General features: G+C 28.7%; 1 protein-coding gene across 1 annotated transcript in view; it reads left to right on the top strand.

Moving 5' to 3' along the window:
• The first annotated feature begins 5,795 nt into the window (after positions 1–5,795).
• The window catches only part of LOC145257981 (cubilin-like), a 146,929-nt gene continuing 128,073 nt past the window's right edge, over positions 5,796–24,651 (top strand). Inside the window, exons 1-2 of the mRNA XM_080115705.1 lie at positions 5,796–6,012; positions 22,353–22,537. Of these exons, the coding sequence (XP_079971831.1) occupies positions 5,796–6,012; positions 22,353–22,537 (402 nt within the window). The remainder of the gene's footprint in view (positions 6,013–22,352; positions 22,538–24,651) is intronic.

Raw genomic sequence — 24,651 nt, 5'->3', positions numbered from 1 at the left:
TCTGGGGTTTCCCCCCTTTTCTTTTGCTAACTTTAAACAACAGTTCTGAATTTGAATTTTATGCCTGTATCTATATCAAGAAAAGCATATTTTAGCATAACTGGAAAGAACAAAGTCAACAGCACAGGTGCCATTGCACAACTCTGTTTGTTACCATTTGTCACATTGAAAAGTTCTGAAGACTCTCCATTTGAGACAACAGATGCCTTCAGTCCATTATGAAAAGACATGATTGCATTCAGCATGTTGCCAGGTATCTATCCCCAGCCTCTGCAAAACCTTTTACAGAGCTGCACGGTTGACTGTGTCAAAGGCCTCTCTAAGGTCAATGAAAACCATATACAGCTCCTCGTTCTTATCACAAACTTTTTCAGCAACCTGGCGGAGGGAAAAGAGCATATCAACAATTCAAATCGATTGAGTGCCTGCTGTTGATAGGGACCCATCACGGTGCACCAAGAGAAAGCTTACATGCCTCTCGTAGTGACTTAGTTTACAATACATTGTGGTCTATATTGCACTGTAGAGAACATAGTGTTGATTTTATAAAATTATTTTTATATATAACTAGTCTGGATGTCCGGTGTTGCCTGGGTGTTTGGAGGTGAGTTGGGCAAAAAAAGTGCTGTAGTAATCAGGTAGGCTCGAACCCATACCGCAAAGGGAGGAAAAGAACGTGAAAAATAAACGTGACGTCTTTGCCGTCTATCGCCAAAACGGAAATGGCGAAGGTTTAAATTAAGGCTAGTCAATCGAAAAGAGGGGATGACTTTCGAAAATATCGGCGAAAAACGATCCCTCCTGTAGAAAAATGCCCAGTGTAGGATAAAGGAATTAATGTTTTTAGCCAATTTTTCGATATATTTGTCGTCCGAAGGGTCGAGCTTAAAAACGATACCGATCCTGAAAATCAGTTGCCCCTGTCAACATATAAAGATGCATATACGTTTAAACAGACAGGTGGGATTTATATTATAGATAGTTTGAATTAAAGTTTACAATGCAAACTTCAAATATCATACTTCAGTTTTGCTCTAAAGAGAAACATTCATTTCGAATGCACCCCTGCCATATCAAGGAACCTACTGTAGGTTTTATATATCGAGCCTTTCGGCTTGTGTGGTAATAAAATTTCTCAAATACACTTGTGATGTTAGGCTGTGTAAGGTGTTAACTTCGGTCAAAATCGCCTATTCCTTCTTTCATCGGATTTTTTTTCGATTATCGATACATATTGAAGACATTCCAATACAAAATTTATCTAAAGACACAGCTAGGCAGATTTCATAAAAATCGCCCCAGCCGTTTTCGAGTCCTTAGGGACGAACTCACAGACACATAAACAAAGTTCTTATATATATATATATATATATATATATAAATATATATATATATATATATATATATATATATATATATATATATATATATATATATATATATATATAAGGGAAGAAAAACCAGTAGTACTTTTAGGAAATTTTGAACGTTTCATCTCCATTTTTGGGAAACTTCTTCAGGAAATAATAAAGATGATTAAAGAAATAAAATATATCATGACGAGCAGAAAGACATTCTGTGGAGGGAAAGACCCAAAGGTCTTTCTGCTCGTACTAGTATATTTTATTTCCTCAAACATCTCTATCGTTTCCTGAAGTAGTCCCCCGAAAATGGGGACGAAACGTGGAAAATTTCCTAAAAGTGGTACAGATTTTTATTCCTTTTTCCACACACATATATATATATATATGCGTGTGTGTGTGCATGTGTGTGTGTTCTATTTTTATAACTCCATATTCAACTACACATATTGTTATAACAAAAAACTCTCATCTAATCACTTGAATTACTACTTACTCCTCATGAAACTAAACCATATTTTCTTTATTACTTTTCAAACAGATAATCTTAATTTTTAATTTTTAATTATCTATTTTACTCGTTCGGAGATTATCTCATACTCTTCATACCTTTATTGCCACACTTTTTATTAAGAAAAAATTATTCAAAATGTAATTACACTCAGCTATCAAACTATCCATAGTCTCCTACATCTATGCGTAATATTCTCCATTAATAATTCCAAACGTAATTATGCGTAATATTTTCCATTAATAATTCCAAAGGTAATTATGCATAGTATTCTCCATTAATAATTCCAAACGTAATTATGCGTAATATTCTCCAATAATAATTCCAAACGTAATTATGCATAATATTCTCCATTCATAATTCCAACCGTAATTATGCATAATATTCTCCATTAATAATTCCAAACGTAATTATGCGTAATATTCTCCATTCATAATTCCAAACGTAATTATGCATAATATTCTCCATTAATAATTCCAAACGTAATTATGCATAGTATTCTCCATTAATAATTCCAAACGTAATTATGCATAGTATTCTCCATTAATAATTCCAAACGTAATCATGACTAATATTCTCCATTAATAATTCCAAACGTAATTATGCATAATATTCTCCATTAATAATTCCAAACGTAAGTATGCATAATATTCTCCATTAATAATTCCAAACGTAATTATGCATAATATTCTCCCATTAATAATTTCAAACGTTATTATGCATAATATTCTCCATTAATAATTCCAAACGTAATTATGCATAATATTCTCCCATTAATAATTCCAAACGTAATTATGCATAATATTCTCCATTAATAATTCCAAACGTAATTATGTATAATATTCTCCCATTAATAATTCCAAACGTTATTATGCATAATATTCTCCATTAATAATTCCAAACGTAATCATGCATAATATTCTCCATTAATAATTCCAAACGTAAGTATGCATAATATTCTCCATTTATTATTCCAAACGCAATTATTCATAATATTCTCCATTAATAATTCCAAAAGTAATTATGCATAATATTCTCTATTAATAATTCCAAACGTAATTATGCATAATATTCTCCATTAATAATTCACAACGTAATTATGCATAGTATTCTCCATTAATAATTCCAAACGTAATTATGCATAATATTCTCCATTAATAATTCACAACGTAATTATGCATAATATTCTCTATTAATAACTCCAAGCATTAAAAATTATTAAACCTATGAATTTAAAACTTTAAATGTTCGAAATTACTACAAAATCCTTCTTTCCTAGAAATTTCACAACCTTCAAAATTATTCCCCTAATCTATTTTAACACTGCCCTGTAATCTAACACCCCTATTTTCAATCATTTTCACAGCCCTTTAATTATTGGCAAACTCAGCACAGTTTTATTGTGTCTTTATACTAATATTTTTCTAAACAACTCACTTATTCTTTTTTTTTTTTTTTTTTTTTACACAGTGATCACCACTTATCAAGGCCCGGAAGCCACTCAGGGATAAGGGTTATTGCAAGTACATTACGTTAGTGAGGAGATTTGCTGAAATGTTTACTTAAGAGGGCGGTTCATTAGGAATTTGTTAACATTGGACTTGAAGACATCCAAGTTGTAGTCCGGAGGGAAGCAGGCAGACGGAACAGAGTTCCACAGGCGTGCAGTTCTAAGAAAGAATCTTTGTTCATGGAATCTGCGTTTTGATTTAGGCACAGATATAGAGTGGGGGAAATTTTTCACAGTGGATTCAGCTAGACGGGTGTTTTTCGTGAAAGATTGGCGAGGGGGGTCCAGAGATTGGAGTTCAGACGAGCATCTGCCATGGAAATAACGATAAAACAAGGACAGGCTCGCAACGTCTCTTCTGTGGGAGAGAGGTTGCAGGATAGAGAAAAGGGCATCCCCCACTAAGCCATGAAGTCTATTTTGTACTCTGTCAAGGCAGGATAGGCTGTCTTTAGCAGCTCCTGCCCAGATATGGCAACAGTATTCCATCCTTGGACGTACTTGGCTTTTATATAGATAGAGAATTGCATCCGTAGTGAGATATCTTCTGGAGCGGTAGAAGGATCCCACCATCTTTCCAGCGACCTTGGCAACAGACTTGATGTACGTGTTCCATTTCAGATCAGGAGTAAAGGTCAAACCCAGAAGCTTGTCAAAACACGGGGCCTCACTCAGACGAGAGCCATCCATCACAATTGATGCCAGATGGGGATCAGAGCGTTGATGATGTAAGGATAGCAGTTTGGTTTTGGATGCATTAAAGGTAACCAGCCACATCTTCCCCCACTGAACCACGCGCTCGAGATCAGAGGAGAGAGAATCAGAGAGAACTTTGTCATTTACAGCCTTTGATGTGTTGCCGTAGATGGTCGTGTCATCAGCATAGATGTCAACGAATGATTTAAGTATGTGTTTAGGGAGGTCATTGATGTAGATCAGGAAGAGAGTTGGGCCCAGGATTGACCCCTGAGGGTCTCCAGCATTTATATTGCTTATTTATGATTTATTTTTATTTATTTCCTTTCTGCAACTCTAAAATCTACCCAACAGAATCTATAATTGATTTCCAACGAAAGAGATTTTATATAAACTGTATTGGACGCATTTGTTTACCCAAGTGAACTGGACGACCATTAAACTCTGTTTCGGTTTTGTGATTTGATCTGCGCATGTCATTGTTCAGAATCCAATCCTTTTTTGACACACTCACTCATCCATCTCCCTTCCTTCCCCCTTTCTTGCCTATTCTTTTCGTTTTTATTTTACAAATTTTTAATTTATTTTTTATTTTTATTCTTTTATTGCTTTTCTCCCTCTTTCCCCGCTCTTTTCTTTTCTTCCCTTTTCCCCTTTATCTCCCCTCCCCTTCATTCTCTTGGTTTTTTAATATCCATATGTAATCACAAAAACATATCTTCATCCTTTTTATTTTATTTCAACTTGAATCATCTGACAATATAGGCGGATAGTTTTATCCTGTCTATTGAAGCAATTTGTAAAGAATTAAGTTAATACACTTGAGCTTGTAAAAACCGAATAGAATAGATAGATAGATAGCTATAGTGAAGCAAGATGCAGAACTGATTATTAATCCTTGATCCGTGTATCTACATTATTATTGGAATACTGAGCTTTGTCAACTTTTATTTAGGATGTTTGAATTCATTGGAAGGAGCTGAAATTCCTTTAGAAATTCAAGTTCAATATGGGAAAATCATTACCGTAAAGCAAAAGTACATCTGAGAAAGTCGGAGAGCACATCAGCTAAAATATAATCCAAAGGTAAATAGCAACCGCTAGGCCAAATACTCTGAAATACAACAATATATTATGCATATGAGCCCTAGTAAAACGGAAGTGACACCACAGTGTCTTTTAAACACAAAAGTTGAAAGCATCACTTCGCGATGTCATTTAATTGCTATAGGTAGAGCTTGTTTCTGGTCGAATGAACACTTGAATATTATTAAGGGTGCAAGCTCATAGGTGAATAAGGGAAAAAGTACCCACTCTAAAAGTATTCTTAACCGGAATAAGTGTTTCTAAAAGAAAAACGAAGCAAAATAAATTATATTCATAAGACATAAAACATAGTGGGAGAACAAGCAAAAAAAAAACATAGTGGGAGAACAAGCAAAAAAAAAACAAACAAACAAACAAACAAATATGTAAAAAACTGTAGATAGCAATAAATCTGATAAGCCAAATTTAGCGAGCAGAATGGAATCCAAATATAAATAGCAACTGTTAGGCCAATAGTCTGAAATACAATAGTTACATATAGTTGTGAGCTTTTGTAAAATGAATATGGCACGACGCAATCTCACAGTGTCGAGTTATTTGAAACTCAGTGTCTCAGTTTTCTTTGCTAATAATAAACTTTTCATTTGTCCATTCTTTGTAGATTACCATAATGGAACTGAATTTGACAAATAACACCAATTGTGAGCAAGAGTCTTTGAAAATACTGAATGGCGGTTATTGGAATTCTCCATTAATTATCAAAATGTGTGGCCGTAAAAATCGAACAACATATATCACTGAAACCAACGAAGCTTCGATTCTGTTTCAATCAAGTAATGCCACACACGGACAACGTTTTCGGATCATGTATGTTGTTGACAGAGAATGTAAGTACAGATTTGATTTGATTTTTTTTCTTGTTTTGTTCTTATGAATATTTTTGGTGAAAAATGAAAACTTTTGGCAGCACCATAACTCTGGAAAGAAATGACTTTAACTGTTGGTAAAAATGATAAGTTCTGGATCACTAACTGCAAAAGATTTATGTGTGTAACTGTTATTACTGTGTTGCATAAGTGATAGACGACACCAGGAAATATCAGACGTATTGCACACACCCAAATTCGGGATCTGGGCAAAGCCAAATGCTAAATCCAATTACTAAGTGATAACATCAATCTAACATTCCGATCGAAGAGTTGGGGACAACTAGCAACTACTACAAAAACGTTATAGAATACACGAGTGTCTTTTGGTCAAACTGTTAAGTGTAAAGTAGCTGAGCAGAGGCTAAGTTCCCACAAGTTTTGGTACAGATGCTTGACTTCTATCTCAACCATCATCAACAGACCTGAGGTGATTATGTCAGCATCTAACAAAGAAAAACTCTTTACTAAGAATTCGCATTAAACTCCACCCTGCATTATAATGACCGCCCAACCCTCTCGAATTCCTCCCAAGACTGATAATACTTTGAGCAACATTCATATATCTGTTCAAGATGTTTCCAGATTTATCAATAAAGTTGATTCCAGCAAAGCAACTAGTTTTGACATCATTCCAACCATTGTGCACAAAAAACTTCAACCGGAAGTAGCTCTTATACTAATCAAGTTTTTCAAATAGTGCCTTAAGTAAAGATTCTTCCCAACACCTTAGAAAACCTCAATAAACTGCCCAGTATTTAAAAATGTGGTGGGTTAGTCCTTGGCATCTTAATATATACCACTCAGCCTTCTGTGCATCATGAGTAAGTTGATTGAATCTGTGATAAATAGTTAACCAGCTCAGCAAATACAACAAATTTAGTGAAATACAATATGGTTTCCGTTCTAAGAAATCAATTGCTGATGTGCTGACGGTAATATCAGACAGGATCAATGAATCTATTGATGAAGGTTTCGTTTTTAGAGCAAAAGCTCTTGACATATCTAAGGCATTTGATAGAATTTCGCATAAGATCTACTTCATAAACTTTCCAGCTACAAAATGGAAATGTCCTTTCAAACATACTCATTTCTATATGAAAGGTTTATTAAAGCAGTTGTTGATGGGCAGAAATCCGAAGCTCACTTCACTAGCATGACTCAGGTATCCATCCTGGGTCCAACTCGTTTCCTGATCTTCATCAACGACCTCACAAATCACATTTTTCGCCACCAATGCTCATATCCCCACTTGGCCCCAGTTGAAATGAGCAGCTCTCATCTTAAGGAAGCACCTGTTAAAAAAACTTCTGGAACTGACCTTGATCCTTGATATGAAATGGAATACCTTTATCAGATCCGTTGCTAAAATTGTTGGATCATTCTATCGCTCTTGAAATTATCTCACTCCCAACGCAATTTTCTGTACAAAAGTAAAAAACTTCCTAAGATGAAGTGTTTAAGTTCTTGCATTTAGAAAGAACTAAATCCACTTTCTCGTCCGTCCTGGAGCATGTGATACAATAGGGTAAAAAATGTCTGGTTACATATAATGTATCCAAAACCAAGCTTCTATCTTTTCACCACCAATGCTCATACGTCCATTTTGCCCCAATTAAAATGAATAGCTCTTGCCTTGATGAAGTCACCAGCTTCAACAATCTTCTGTGCCTGACCTTTACCCCTGACCTGAAATGGAAGACCTACATCAGATCTGTTGCCAAAATCATTGGAGAAATGATTGGATCATTCTATCACTCCGAAAGTATCTGACTCCTGACGCATTCTTCTACCTGTACAAGAGTCAAAACATCCTAAGATGGAGTACTCTTACCACATCTGGGGTGGATCTCCTAAGAATACCATTTCCTGCCTTGACATTTTGTACAAAATCGTGTTCAAAATTTAATGAGGACCTTTTTGCCTTCATACTCCTCCTTCTCACAGAAGAGATGTTGCAAGTTTATCTTCCCTCACTCTATATCTGCGCCTAAACCTAAAAGATTTCATGAGCAGACTTCATTTTATAGAACTGTCTGTCTGTGGAAGACAATACCGTGTGGCTGCTTCCCAGCTTACTATAACATGGTAATCTTCAAATCTAATGTGAATAAGCTATTGTTGTGTCATCCTCTTAAATAATCTCGCTCTACTTAAGTTCCACCATAACTGATCATGTTGTCTCACCATCTACCTAACACTTAACCCTTATTCTAGAGTGGCTTCCAGGTCTTGATAAATGGTCACCCCCAAGTAAAAAAAAAAATCTCTTTAAAAATAAAATAATTAAGTATGAAGGATTTGCTGAGAACACTAGATGAGCACAGTATAGCGGTTATCGTAAGGAGGAATCGGTTATCGTTGTATTGTCATGTGGAGCATCCTCATTGATAAACCGTTGTGGAAGGATGTTTTGAATCGCAGGAAGATTGGCCAAAGAACATTTGGAAGCAAGTAATTAGACACGATCGTACAGATTAGAATTTAGAAACAGTTGACCTACTGAACTGTGAGGGTTGGGAAGTGAGTTTACAAAATATGAAAACCCATCTGACTTTTGGGCAAGGGGATGTTAAACGAATAAAAGAAGAAGAATGCGTTTTCATTGGCTGACATGTTAGCAAAATGGCAGTTCACTTTTTATTTTTATTAAATCCTTGCAAGGAAAAACATTTCCATGAACTGTGGCACCAAATCATCATTAATACATGGTGGAACAATAAAGTGTCGCACTAAAGAAGACAACACTACAGTTTTATTATAAAATTTTTATTGAAAAAATCAATTCAGGTAACTTGATTATGTAACAGCCTCAATCGCCACCTTGATACTAGTCCCGAACTGAGAGTATGTATTTTCCACAAGCGCTGGCAGAAGCTTGGCGGATGGCGGCGATCAGGCTGACTTTGGTGTTGTGGGAGGTCATGTTGATGATGTTCTCCACATATGATCAAACAAAATAGTCCAGCAGGTTCAGGTCGAAGGAGGAGGGGACACAGAGAGAAAGGTACAAAGTTGTAGCACTCTTATTGAAACCAAGCTTGGGTCTCTTTGGACATGGGTCGGCGTTGGGTCCTGCTGCCACACTCAGGGTCTTCCATCGGCCACCTGATTTCACCAGTGGATCAGCACATCCAGGTACACTTTGGTGTTGACTTTTAAGCTGGCTTCAAAGATGCAAGATGGCATGATGTGGCTCTCACTTGAAACCACACCAAAGACGATAAGCGTGGCCGGAAACTTTGTTTTCATCACCCTGGGTACGTCTCTGTTATTTGTGGCAATCCAGCGATGCATGTTGAGGGTGCTGACAATGGTCCTGTTGTCTTAACTTGGATTGGTAGAGAGCATGAGTTGTACAGCGGCGCATCTCTGATCTCACTTGTTGAACATTGTGTCACTTTTAGACATGATCGAACGCTCTTATCACTCTTGGCATTCGTACACAACTTGCTAACGAGTAGATGGTAGGCAACAAAAAAAACGAAAATCGGTTTTAATAAAACGGAAATGGAATCATGTCTTTTCCAGCGCGAAAATTTTATTGTTCAACCCTGTAGTCTTGTATTGTAACTTAGCCATGAATAGTGCAGTATTTGCATGCCACACTGATAGTAATAGTAGTAGCAGTAGTAGTAGTAGTAGCGTTTCCGTTTGCTTAGTTGTATTAGCAAAGCACTAATGTCTTGAAAAAATAGATAATTGCATTTAATTCACAAATTTTGAATACGAAAATTCAATTGTTTGCTGAATAAAAAGTTTTTTAAAATGTCTAGTAGTAGTTGTTCAGTTTTATCATCAAATTACTATTATTTAGTTTTAAAAGCAAATCACTATTATTCAGTTTTAACATCAAATTACTATTATTTAGTTTTATCAGCAAATCACTATTATTTAGTTTTAAAAGCAAATCACTATTATTTAGTTTAAACATCAAATTACTATTATTTAGTTTTATCAGCAGATTACTATTATTTAGTTTTATCAGCAAATTACTATTATTTAGTTTTATCATTAAATTACTATTATTTAGTTTTATCATCAAATTACTATTATTTAGTTTTATCAGCAAATTACTATTATTTAGTTTAAACATCAAATTACTATTATTTAGTTTTATCAGCAAATCACTATTATTTAGTTTTAAAAGCAAATCACTATTATTTAGTTTTAAAAGCAAATCACTATTATTAAGTTTTAACATCAAATTACTATTATTTAGTTTTATCAGCAAATTACTATTATTTAGTTTAAACATCAAATTACTATTATTTAGTTTTATCAGCAGATTACTATTATTTAGTTTTATCAGAAAATCACTATTATTTAGTTTTAAAAGCAAATCACTATTATTTAGTTTAAACATCAAATTACTATTATTTAGTTTTATCATCAAATTACTATTATTTAGTTTTATCAGCTAATTACTATAATTTAGTTTTATCAGCAAATCACTATTATTCAGTTTTAACATCAAATTACTATTATTTAGTTTTATCAGCAGATTACTATTATTTAGTTTTATCAGCAAATCACTATTATTTAGTTTTATCATCAAATTACTATTATTTAGTTTTATCATCAAATTACTATTATTTAGTTTTATAAGCAAATTACTATTATTTAGTTTTATCAGTAAATTACTATTATTTAGTTTTATCAGCAAATCACTATTATTTAGTTTTATCAGCAAATCACTATTATTTAGTGTTATCAGCAAATTACTATTATTTAGTTTTATCAGCAAATTACTATTATTTAGTTTTATCAGCAAATTACTATTATTTAGTTTTATCAGCAAATTACTATTATTTAGTTTTATCAGCAAATTACTATTATTTAGTTTTATCAGCAAATTACTATTATTTAGTTTTATCAGCAAATCACTATTATTTAGTTTTATTAGCAAATTACTATTATTTAGTTTTATCAGCAAATTACTATTATTTAGTTTTATCAGCAAATTACAATTATTTAGTTTTATCAGCAAATTACTATTATTTAGTTTTATCAGCAAATCACTATTATTTAGTTTTATCAGCAAATCACTATTATTTAGTTTGATCAGCAAATTACTATTATTTAGTTTTATCAGCAAATTACTATTATTTAGTTTTATCAGCAGATTACTATTATTTAGTTTTAAAAGCAAATCACTATTATTTAGTTTTAAAAGCAAATCACTATTATTCAGTTTTAACATCAAATTACTATTATTTAGTTTTATGAGCAAATCACTATAATTTAGTTTTAAAAGCAAATCACTATTATTTAGTTTTAAAAGCAAATCACTATTATTTAGTTTTATCATCAAATTACTATTATTTAGTTTTATCAGCAGATTACTATTATTTAGTTTTATCAGCAAATCACTATTATTTAGTTTTATCAGCAAATGACTATTATTTAGTTTTATCATCAAATTACTATTATTTAGTTTTATCAGCAAATTACTATTATTTAGTTTTATCATCAAATTACTATTATTTAGTTTTATCAGCAAATTACTATTATTTAGTTTTATCAGCAAATTACTATTATTTAGTTTTATCAGCAAATTACTATTATTTAGTTTTATCAGCAAATTACTATTATTTAGTTTTATCAGCAAATTACTATTATTCAGTTTTAACATCAAATTACTATTATTTAGTTTTAACATCAAATTACTATTATTTAGTTTTATCAGCAAATTACTATTATTTAGTTTTATCAGAAAATTACTATTGTTTAGTTTTATCAGCAAATTACTATTATTCAGTTTTATCATCAAATTACTATTATTTAGTTTTATCAGCAAATTACTATCATTTAGTTTTATCAGCAAATCACTATTATTTAGTTTTATCAGCAAATTACTATTATTCAGTTTTAACATCGAATTACTATTATTTAGTTTCATCAGCAAATCACTATTATTTAGTTTTAAAAGCAAATTACTATTATTTAGTTTTATCAGTAAATCACTATTATTTTGTTTTATCAGCAAATTACTATTATTTAGTTTTATCAGCAAATTACTATTATTTAGTTTTATCATCAAATTACTATTATTTAGTTTTATCAGCAAATTACTATTATTTAGTTTTATCATCAAATTACTATTATTTAGTTTTATCAGCAAATTACTATTATTCAGTTTTTACATCAAATTACTATTATTTAGTTTTATCAGCAAATCACTATTATTTAGTTTTATCAGCAAATCACTATTATTTAGTTTTATCAGCAAATTACTATTATTTAGTTTTATCATCAAATTACTATTATTTAGTTTTATAAGCAAATTACTATTATTTAGTTTTATCAGCAAATTACTATTATTTAGTTGTATCAGCAAATCACTATTATTTTGTTTTATCAGCAAATCACTATTATTTAGTGTTATCAGCAAATTACTATTATTTAGTTTTATCAGCAAATTACTATTATTTAGTTTTATCAGCAAATTACTATTATTTAGTTTTATCAGCAAATTACTATTATTTGTTTTATCAGCAAATTACTATTATTTAGTTTTATCAGCAAATCACTATTATTTAGTTTTATCAGCAAATTACTATTATTTAGTTTTATCAGCAAATCACTATTATTTAGTTTTAAAAGCAAATCACTATTATTCAGTTTTAGCATCAAATTACTATTATTTAGTTTTATCAGCAAATCACTATTATTTTGTTTCAAAAGCAAATCACTATTATTTAGTTTTAAAAGCAAATCACTATTATTTAGTTTTATCATCAAATTACTATTATTTAGTTTTATCAGCAGATTACTATTATTTAGTTTTATCAGCAAATCACTATTATTTAGTTTTATCAGCAAATTACTATTATTTATTTTTATCATCAAATTACTATTATTTAGTTTTAACATCAAATTACTATTATTTAGTTTTATCAGCTAATTACTATTATTTAGTTTTATCAGCAAATCACTATTATTCAGTTTTAACATCAAATTACTATTATTTAGTTTTATCAGCAGATTACTATTATTTAGTTTTATCAGCAAATCACTATTATTCAGTTTTATAAGCAAATTACTATTATTTAGTTTTATCAGCAAATTACTATTATTTAGTTTTATCAGGAAATTACTATTATTTAGTTTTATCAGCAAATTACTATTATTTAGTTTTATCAGCAAATTACTATTATTTAGTTTTATCAGCAAATTACTATTATTTAGTTTTATCAGCAAATTACTATTATTTAGTTTTATCAGCAAATCACTATTATTTAGTTTTATTAGCAAATTACTATTATTTAGTTTTATCAGCAAATTACTATTATTTAGTTTTATCAGCAAATCACTATTATTTAGTTTTATCAGCAAATTACTATAATTTAGTTTTATCAGCAAATCACTATTATTTAGTTTTATCAGCAAATCACTATTATTTAGTTTGATCAGCAAATTACTATTATTTAGTTTTATCAGCAAATTACTATTATTTAGTTTTATCAGCAAATTACTATTATTTAGTTTTATCAGCAAATCACTATTATTTAGTTTTAAAAGCAAATCACTATTATTCAGTTTTAACATCAAATTACTATTATTTAGTTTTATCAGCAAATCACTATTATTTAGTTTTAAAAGCAAATCACTATTATTTAGTTTTAAAAGCAAATCACTATTATTTAGTTTTATCATCAAATTACTATTATTTAGTTTTATCAGCAGATTACTATTATTTAGTTTTATCAGCAAATCACTATTATTTAGTTTTATCAGCAAATCACTATTAATTAGTTTTATCATCAAATTACTATTATTTAGTTTTATCAGCAAATTACTATTATTTAGTTTTATCATCAAATTACTATTATTTAGTTTTATCAGCAAATTACTATTATTTAGTTTTATCAGCAAATTACTATTATTTAGTTTTATCAGCAAATTACTATTATTTAGTTTTATCAGCAAATTACTATTATTTAGTTTTATCAGCAAATTACTATTATTCAGTTTTATCATCAAATTACTATTATTTAGTTTTAACATCAAATTACTATTATTTAGTTTTATCAGCAAATTACTATTATTTAGTTTTATCAGAAAATTACTATTGTTTAGTTTGATCAGCAAATTACTATTATTCAGTTTTATCATCAAATTACTATTATTTAGTTTTATCAGCAAATTACTATCATTTAGTTTTATCAGCAAATCACTATTATTTAGTTTTATCAGCAAATTACTATTATTCAGTTTTAACATCGAATTACTATTATTTAGTTTTATCAGCAAATCACTATTATTTAGTTTTAAAAGCAAATTACTATTATTTAGTTTTATCAGTAAATCACTATTATTTTGTTTTATCAGCAAATTACTATTATTTAGTTTTATCAGCAAATTACTATTATTTAGTTTTATCATCAAATTACTATTATTTAGTTTTATCAGCAAATTACTATTATTTAGTTTTATCATCAAATTACTATTATGTAGTTTTATCAGCAAATTACTATTATTCAGTTTTAACATCAAATTACGATTATTTAGTTTTATCAGCAGATTACTATTATTTAGTTTTATCAGCAAATCACTATTATTTAGTTTTATCAGCAAATTACTATTATTTTGTTTTATCATCAAATTACTATTATTTAGTTTTATAAGCAAATTACTATTATTTAGTTGTATCAGCAAATCACTATTATTTTGTTTTATCAGCAAATCACTATTATTTAGTGTTATCAGCAAATTACTATTATTTAGTTTTATCAGCAAATTACTATTATTTAGTTTTATCAGCAAATTACTATTATTTAGTTTTATCAGCAAATTACTATTATTTGTTTTATCAGCAAATTACTATTATTTAGTTTTATCAGCAAATCACTATTATTTAGTTTTATCAGCAAATCACTATTATTTAGTTTTATTAGCAAATTACTATGATTTAGTTTTATCAGCAAATTACTATTATTTAGTTTTATCAGCAAATTACTATTATTTAGTTTTATCAGCAAATTACTATTATTTAGTTTTATCGGCAAATCACTATTATTTAATTTTATCAGCAAATCACTATTATTTAGTTTTATCAGCAAATTACTATTATTTAGTTTTATCAGCAAATTACTATTATTTAGTTTTATCAGCAAATTACTATTATTTAGTTTTATCAGCAAATCACTATTATTTAGTTTTAAAAGCAAATCACTATTATTCAGTTTTAGCATCAAATTACTATTATTTAGTTTTATCAGCAAATCACTATTATTTTGTTTTAAAAGCAAATCACTATTATTTTGTTTTAAAAGCAAATCACTATTATTTAGTTTTAAAAGCAAATCACTATTATTTAGTTTTATCATCAAATTACTATTATTTAGTTTTATCGGCAGATTACTATTATTTAGTTTTATCAGCAAATCACTATTATTTAGTTTTATCAGCAAATTACTATTATTTATTTTTATCATCAAATTACTATTATTTAGTTTTATCAGCAAATTACTATTATTCAGTTTTATCAGCAAATTACTATTATTTAGTTTTATCAGCAAATTACTATTATTTAGTTTTATCAGCAAATTACTATTATTTAGTTTTATCAGCAAATCACTATTATTTAGTTTTATCATCAAATTACTATTATTTAGTTTTATCAGCAAATTACTATTATTCAGTTTTAACATCAAATTACTATTATTTAGTTTTATCAGCAGATTACTATTATTTAGTTTTATCAGCAAATCACTATTATTCAGTTTTATAAGCAAATTACTATTATTTAGTTTTATCAGCAAATTACTATTATTTAGTTTTATCATCAAATTACTATTATTTAGTTTTATCAGCAAATTACAATTATTTAGTTTTATCATCAAATTACTATTATTTAGTTTTATCAGGAAATTACTATTATTTAGTTTTATCAGCAAATTACTATTATTTTGTTTTATCAGCAAATTACTATCATTTAGTTTTATCAGCAAATCACTATTATTTAGTTTTATCAGCAAATCACTATTATTCAGTTTTATCAGCAAATCACTATTAATCAGTGTTATCAGCAAATTACTATTATTTAGTTTTATCAGCAAATTACTATTATTTAGTTTTATCATTAAATTACTATTATTTAGTTTTATCAGCAAATTACTATTATTTAGTTTTATCAGCAAATCACTATTATTCAGTTTTATCATCAAATTACTATTATTTAGTTTTATCAGCAAATTACTATTATTAAGTTTTATCAGCAAATTACTATTATTTAGTTTTTTCAGCAAATTACTATTATTTAGTTTTATCAGCAAATCACTATTATTTAGTTTTATCAGCAAATCACTATTATTTAGTTTTAAAAGCAAATCACTATTATTTAGTTTTATCATCAAATTACTATTATTTAGTTTTATCAGCAAATTACTATTATTTGTTTTATCAGCAAATTACTATTATTTAGTTTTATCAGCAAATCACTATTATTTAGTTTTATCAGCAAATTACTATTATTTAGTTTTATCAGCAAATCACTATTATTTAGTTTTAAAAGCAAATCACTATTATTCAGTTTTAGCATCAAATTACTATTATTTAGTTTTATCAGCAAATCACTATTATTTTGTTTCAAAAGCAAATCACTATTATTTAGTTTTAAAAGCAAATCACTATTATTTAGTTTTATCATCAAATTACTATTATTTAGTTTTATCAGCAGATTACTATTATTTAGTTTTATCAGCAAATCACTATTATTTAGTTTTATCAGCAAATTACTATTATTTATTTTTATCATCAAATTACTATTATTTAGTTTTAACATCAAATTACTATTATTTAGTTTTATCAGCTAATTACTATTATTTAGTTTTATCAGCAAATCACTATTATTCAGTTTTAACATCAAATTACTATTATTTAGTTTTATCAGCAGATTACTATTATTTAGTTTTATCAGCAAATCACTATTATTCAGTTTTATAAGCAAATTACTATTATTTAGTTTTATCAGCAAATTACTATTATTTAGTTTTATCAGGAAATTACTATTATTTAGTTTTATCAGCAAATTACTATTATTTAGTTTTATCAGCAAATTACTATTATTTAGTTTTATCAGCAAATTACTATTATTTAGTTTTATCAGCAAATTACTATTATTTAGTTTTATCAGCAAATCACTATTATTTAGTTTTATTAGCAAATTACTATTATTTAGTTTTATCAGCAAATTACTATTATTTAGTTTTATCAGCAAATCACTATTATTTAGTTTTATCAGCAAATTACTATAATTTAGTTTTATCAGCAAATCACTATTATTTAGTTTTATCAGCAAATCACTATTATTTAGTTTGATCAGCAAATTACTATTATTTAGTTTTATCAGCAAATTACTATTATTTAGTTTTATCAGCAAATTACTATTATTTAGTTTTATCAGCAAATCACTATTATTTAGTTTTAAAAGCAAATCACTATTATTCAGTTTTAACATCAAATTACTATTATTTAGTTTTATCAGCAAATCACTATTATTTAGTTTTAAAAGCAAATCACTATTATTTAGTTTTAAAAGCAAATCACTATTATTTAGTTTTATCATCAAATTACTATTATTTAGTTTTATCAGCAGATTACTATTATTTAGTTTTATCAGCAAATCACTATTATTTAGTTTTATCAGCAAATCACTATTAATTAGTTTTATCATCAAATTACTATTATTTAGTTTTATCAGCAAATTACTATTATTTAGTTTTATCATCAAATTACTATTATTTAGTTTTATCAGCAAATTACTATTATTTAGTTTTATCAGCAAATTACTATTATTTAGTTTTATCAGCAAATTACTATTATTTAGTTTTATCAGCAAATTACTATTATTTAGTTTTATCAGCAAATTACTATTATTCAGTTTTATCATCAAATTACTATTATTTAGTTTTAACATCAAATTACTATTATTTAGTTTTATCAGCAAATTACTATTATTTAGTTTTATCAGAAAATTACTATTGTTTAGTTTGATCAGCAAATTACTATTATTCAGTTTTATCATCAAATTACTATTATTTAGTTTTATCAGCAAATTACTATCATTTAGTTTTATCAGCAAATCACTATTATTTAGTTTTATCAGCAAATTACTATTATTCAGTTTTAACATCGAATTACTATTATTTAGTTTTATCAGCAAATCACTATTATTTAGTTTTAAAAGCAAATTACTATTATTTAGTTTTATCAGTAAATCACTATTATTTTGTTTTATCAGCAAATTACTATTATTTAGTTTTATCAGCAAATTACTATTATTTAGTTTTATCATCAAATTACTATTATTTAGTTTTATCAGCAAATTACTATTATTTAGTTTTATCATCAAATTACTATTATGTAGTTTTATCAGCAAATTACTATTATTCAGTTTTAACATCAAATTACGATTATTTAGTTTTATCAGCAGATTACTATTATTTAGTTTTATCAGCAAATCACTATTATTTAGTTTTATCAGCAAATTACTATTATTTTGTTTTATCATCAAATTACTATTATTTAGTTTTATAAGCAAATTACTATTATTTAGTTGTATCAGCAAATCACTATTATTTTGTTTTATCAGCAAATCACTATTATTTAGTGTTATCAGCAAATTACTATTATTTAGTTTTATCAGCAAATTACTATTATTTAGTTTTATCAGCAAATTACTATTATTTAGTTTTATCAGCAAATTACTATTATTTGTTTTATCAGCAAATTACTATTATTTAGTTTTATCAGCAAATCACTATTATTTAGTTTTATCAGCAAATCACTATTATTTAGTTTTATTAGCAAATTACTATGATTTAGTTTTATCAGCAAATTACTATTATTTAGTTTTATCAGCAAATTACTATTATTTAGTTTTATCAGCAAATTACTATTATTTAGTTTTATCGGCAAATCACTATTATTTAATTTTATCAGCAAATCACTATTATTTAGTTTTATCAGCAAATTACTATTATTTAGTTTTATCAGCAAATTACTATTATTTAGTTTTATCAGCAAATTACTATTATTTAGTTTTATCAGCAAATCACTATTATTTAGTTTTAAAAGCAAATCACTATTATTCAGTTTTAGCATCAAATTACTATTATTTAGTTTTATCAGCAAATCACTATTATTTTGTTTTAAAAGCAAATCACTATTATTTTGTTTTAAAAGCAAATCACTATTATTTAGTTTTAAAAGCAAATCACTATTATTTAGTTTTATCATCAAATTACTATTATTTAGTTTTATCGGCAGATTACTATTATTTAGTTTTATCAGCAAATCACTATTATTTAGTTTTATCAGCAAATTACTATTATTTATTTTTATCATCAAATTACTATTATTTAGTTTTATCAGCAAATTACTATTATTCAGTTTTATCAGCAAATTACTATTATTTAGTTTTATCAGCAAATTACTATTATTTAGTTTTATCAGCAAATTACTATTATTTAGTTTTATCAGCAAATCACTATTATTTAGTTTTATCATCAAATTACTATTATTTAGTTTTATCAGCAAATTACTATTATTCAGTTTTAACATCAAATTACTATTATTTAGTTTTATCAGCAGATTACTATTATTTAGTTTTATCAGCAAATCACTATTATTCAGTTTTATAAGCAAATTACTATTATTTAGTTTTATCAGCAAATTACTATTATTTAGTTTTATCATCAAATTACTATTATTTAGTTTTATCAGCAAATTACAATTATTTAGTTTTATCATCAAATTACTATTATTTAGTTTTATCAGGAAATTACTATTATTTAGTTTTATCAGCAAATTACTATTATTTTGTTTTATCAGCAAATTACTATCATTTAGTTTTATCAGCAAATCACTATTATTTAGTTTTATCAGCAAATCACTATTATTCAGTTTTATCAGCAAATCACTATTAATCAGTGTTATCAGCAAATTACTATTATTTAGTTTTATCAGCAAATTACTATTATTTAGTTTTATCATTAAATTACTATTATTTAGTTTTATCAGCAAATTACTATTATTTAGTTTTATCAGCAAATCACTATTATTCAGTTTTATCATCAAATTACTATTATTTAGTTTTATCAGCAAATTACTATTATTAAGTTTTATCAGCAAATTACTATTATTTAGTTTTTTCAGCAAATTACTATTATTTAGTTTTATCAGCAAATCACTATTATTTAGTTTTATCAGCAAATCACTATTATTCAGTTTTATCAGCAAATCACTATTAATCAGTTTTATCAGCAAATCACTATTATTGATGTTTGAAAAAATAGGGAATTGCATTTGGCCTTTTGTGAACACAAGCAAAACGAAAACATTCTCCTGAACCAACATGAAAATATTTATTTCCTAAAAACATCCTTTATTTCCTACAGAGTGGAACAATAAAGTTGTTGCCTTAAAGAAAACAACACTACAACTTTATTTTAAAACTTTTATTGAAAAATCAATTCGGGTAATTTGATTATGGAGTGGAGCTGACATCTATTCAATGTAGCCGTCTTAGGCCCCGATCACCGCCTCATTACGAGTCTGGAACTGTGAGCATGCTTTTTCCACAAGCGCCAGCAGGAGTATGGCGAATACTCAGCGGATGCCAGCGATCAGGCTGGCTTTGGTGTTGTTGGAGGCCATGTTGGTGGAATCATATCGGCTTTTCTAGGGCGACAATTTTATTGTTCCACCCTGTATGATTTCTCTTTCAATCGGGTACTTTATTTCTTTTATTTCAAACAAAAGACAATTTCTCTGTGGCTCAACTCACAATCAGAACTTTCTCTTCTTCTGCTGCTAACAGTTCAGAGTGTCTGAAGATATTGGCTTCCCGACTTAAATGTATCAAACATTATTGTTTATTTTCTTGTCCTTTTATAAAATCCAATCATTTTTTCTACAAAACAGCCGAACTTAGTAGCATGAATAAATATTTGAACACATAAAGAACTTGAAGCATAAAACGCTTGCAAAAATGACTAGAAATTGGCATTAACTAACCCGAAAGGGATGTATATGTCGTCAAACAAAACAACCAGAATTTAAACTATGAAAACAAGTTATTATAATTTTTAAGATAAGCATAAAAGATTTTTCCAAAACTTTCAAACGTCGAGGCACCAACTTTGGTTATCAAATCCTGGATTGGGAGGGATGAGGTCAAGGTATGACATTTGTTCATTTCCAAATTGAGAAAAAATATTTTTAAAAATGCCTTTCATAATTAGAAATGACTTTAATTAATTTCAAAGTTAGAATTAAATCGCTTTTTTATTCACCCCAAATAAGACTTATTGCCACTTAGTCATAAGGGGCTACTATTTGGGATTATCAATGCCCCGTTTAGTTTCGAAAGACAAAGGATACTCCCTGTAACTCCCAAATAATCACCCATTTAGTACTGACCAGGTTTAACGTTGCTTAACTTCGGTGATTCATTGGGAACCGGTGTGTCCATGTGATTATGCCGGGATTTGGGATTATATTTAACTGTGATGCGATTATTTTCCAGGGAGAGTTACTTGGTTTGTCGTAAGGTTGTCTCTGGACGCTGTTGTTACATCCTGGTCACAGCACCATTGTAACAATGTTAGTAATCGTTTAGTGGTTAAGACCGCTGTTGTTTTGTGGTAAACAGGGTGTATCTTGGTCTTAACGTTTCTTTAGAAACAATTAAAAATATAAAAGTCAAAAGACTTAAAATGTCATATTAGTGCTGTTAAGACCAAGATGCATCCGGGGTTACCACAAAACACAACAGTGGTCCTAACCACTAAACGATTACAAATATTGTTACATAACCGAGGAATGTGGAAAATTGTTTAGCAAGATGTCTTTTCACATTACATTTAAACTTCTGTATGTCAGGACAGTCGGAGAAGCAGGAAACGGGGAGAAAATTTCAAAGTCTGACGGTTCAACGCAAGAAACTATTAAAGTACACTATTTTGTGTCATTTAAGAACCTCAACAATGAAGGGTTGGAATTTTGCTGCTTGTCGGATTGATCTCGAGTACACACCTTGAGGGGGGACAAGTACTGTGAGTTTATCAGAGCACATTTCGTTAAAGTGATTGTAAAACAGTCACAGGGATGCAACATTGCAGAGATGGAACAGAGGTTGGAGTTTTGCTGATAGTGCGTGACTTATTGGATTGGAGACTTTTTTGGACCTTGTCTAAAAGAGAGAGATTAGCAGTAGAAGAACTAGCCCAGTCGTTAATCTGAATTTGTTTGTCTTTCTGTGTTATAATCAATTTTTGTTGTTGTTCTTATAGTTTGTGGAGGCTATCGTCATGGTTTACGAGGAAGGATAACGAGTCCAAACTATCCTAACGATTATCCTCCGCAGCAGGAGTGCATATGGAAATTCAAACATGTCTCTGGTTATATTACCCATTTTTATTTCCGCGAGCCTTTTAGCTTGGAGCGATCTATAGATTGTGTGAAAGACTATGTGATGGTAATGTATACATTTTTTTGGTACTGCAGTTTTTTTATTGAATCTTTGCACATTACGTGAAAAATGTCCAAGGGTTTATCAGATTCTTTTATAATGACCATTTTATTTGTTTTCTTTTTAAGGAATTTCTTACATAAATAGATATATGAAACCAACAGAATTATTTTAATGCAACATAAATATAGAAAGAAAAAGTATAAAATATAGATCCTAAGCACTGACTACTGTCAGTTTATGCCATTTTCTTTTTCTTCTTCTTCTCTCTCTCTCTTTCTCTCTCTCTCTCTCTCTCTCTCTCTCTCTCTCTCTCTCTCTCTCCCTTTTGTATGTATATAAAACAAAAATAAAAACTCTATATTTTTCGGCACAAATGATTTACGTCATTCTTAAGAACCACAAATCTGCTGGAACATCATAAAGAATGACCAGCAGAAAAACAAAACTAATGATTGGCCAGAATAAATCTTCAGATCATCATCATCATCATCATCATCATCATCATCATCATCATCATCATCGACTTGGAAAGAACGAAATTCGATACAACAAATCATTGTTTTGTTTTATGCCAAACTTCTTGTATTTGTGTATATTACAAATTTCTGTGGCTATTTGGAAAATTCAGTATTTAGGTTGAAGATTTGTATTTGCATGAATTTGTTTCGGTTTATGAGTAAAATTATGGTTTACGGATGTTTAGGTTTGACTGAAATCCAGATTCTTCCAGGAAAACAATATGCTTCCTATTATTCGGCTCTCAGTATTATTACATTTTTCATTGTTTCTTCGTTGGGGGCCATTCTTAAAAACTAATATCTGCTGGAACATCGCCTTAAAGAGTGATCAGCAGACAGTTTCGATTCAAGCAGAAGAGAAACAATGATTAAGCGGGAATAAATTTTCAGCTGATCCTCGTCTCACATCGACTTCGAGGAATTGAAAAGAAAAAAGAAGAAAAATGAATTTAGAGAAGAAAAAAGAACAACAATGATATAGGGAAGAAAGGAGAAGAGCAACAACAATTGAAAAAATGAAGAATTGAAGGAAAACGAATTGCAAAAAGTACAAAAAAAATTGACTAAATAATTTAAAAAAAAAACACTTCAAATCTATAATTAAACGTTTTTCATCTTTGTTTGTGATGAACGAATTGTTATTATTGTCAGAATTCATTAATGAAGAAATCTCGTTTTAGTTTCTATACGCTTTCCCGTCAAACTTTCACAAAAAGCACTTGACTAGATACAACCACTATCAACAATATCTCCTGTTCTCTATCTATACCTAAATCTAAACATAAATTCCATGAACAAAGATTATTTCCTAGAACATCCCGTCTGGGGAACTCTGTTCCGCTGGCTGCTTTCCAGCTGATTACAATATGGTCGTCTTCAAGTCCAATGTAAACAAGTTCTTATTGAACCGTCCTCTTAACCTTATCCAATTTGCACTACTAACATTGTTGTCTCACTAACCACCATATATTCATTAACACTTATCCTCGTGTAGTCTTCGGACATTGATAAGTGGTGACTCCTCTGTAAAAAACCAAGACCAAGTTTGTAACAGAATAAGGAACTCTTCAATAAATCGAGTTACTTCTGTTACAAGGAAAGGATGTCCCCTTTCCATGTAAGTAAGAAGAACATTAGATAAGTGGAAAATGAGATTAGGATACGCCGAGCCTTGTAAGCAAGTATATATATATATATTATTCCTTAATTGGAAATTTATTTTGAGATGAGCATTATATGTTAATTTTTTTTTTTTTTAAATTTCCAATTAAGGAATAATATATATATATACCAATCGGTACGGACCCGACTATGGAAGATCAGATAATAAATAAATGTGGATTTATAAGATCAAAGAATCTAACCTTGATCGCCCTTCGGGGCCCGTGGCGCAGTTGATAGAGACGTTGAATCTCTACGGTTCCAGATGAACATTGTCTGAAGATAGCGGTTTCAATCCCACCCAAAGCGTGCCAGAGGTAATTGGTCAAAAAGGTGGTGAGACGACAACAACTACGGATGGCAGTGATTGCTGAGAATACAGTTAGGAGATTCGAAGTTCCTATCCGTCGCGGTTACCACCTGACGAAGGCCAGAGGA

This window comes from Euprymna scolopes, chromosome 33, assembly GCF_053919585.1.
Source record: "Euprymna scolopes isolate OS-2025 chromosome 33, ASM5391958v1, whole genome shotgun sequence".
NCBI lineage: Eukaryota > Metazoa > Mollusca > Cephalopoda > Sepiida > Sepiolidae > Euprymna > Euprymna scolopes.
The sequence above is the reverse complement of the archived record's forward strand: the minus strand, read 5'-3'. Positions and strand labels throughout refer to the sequence as shown.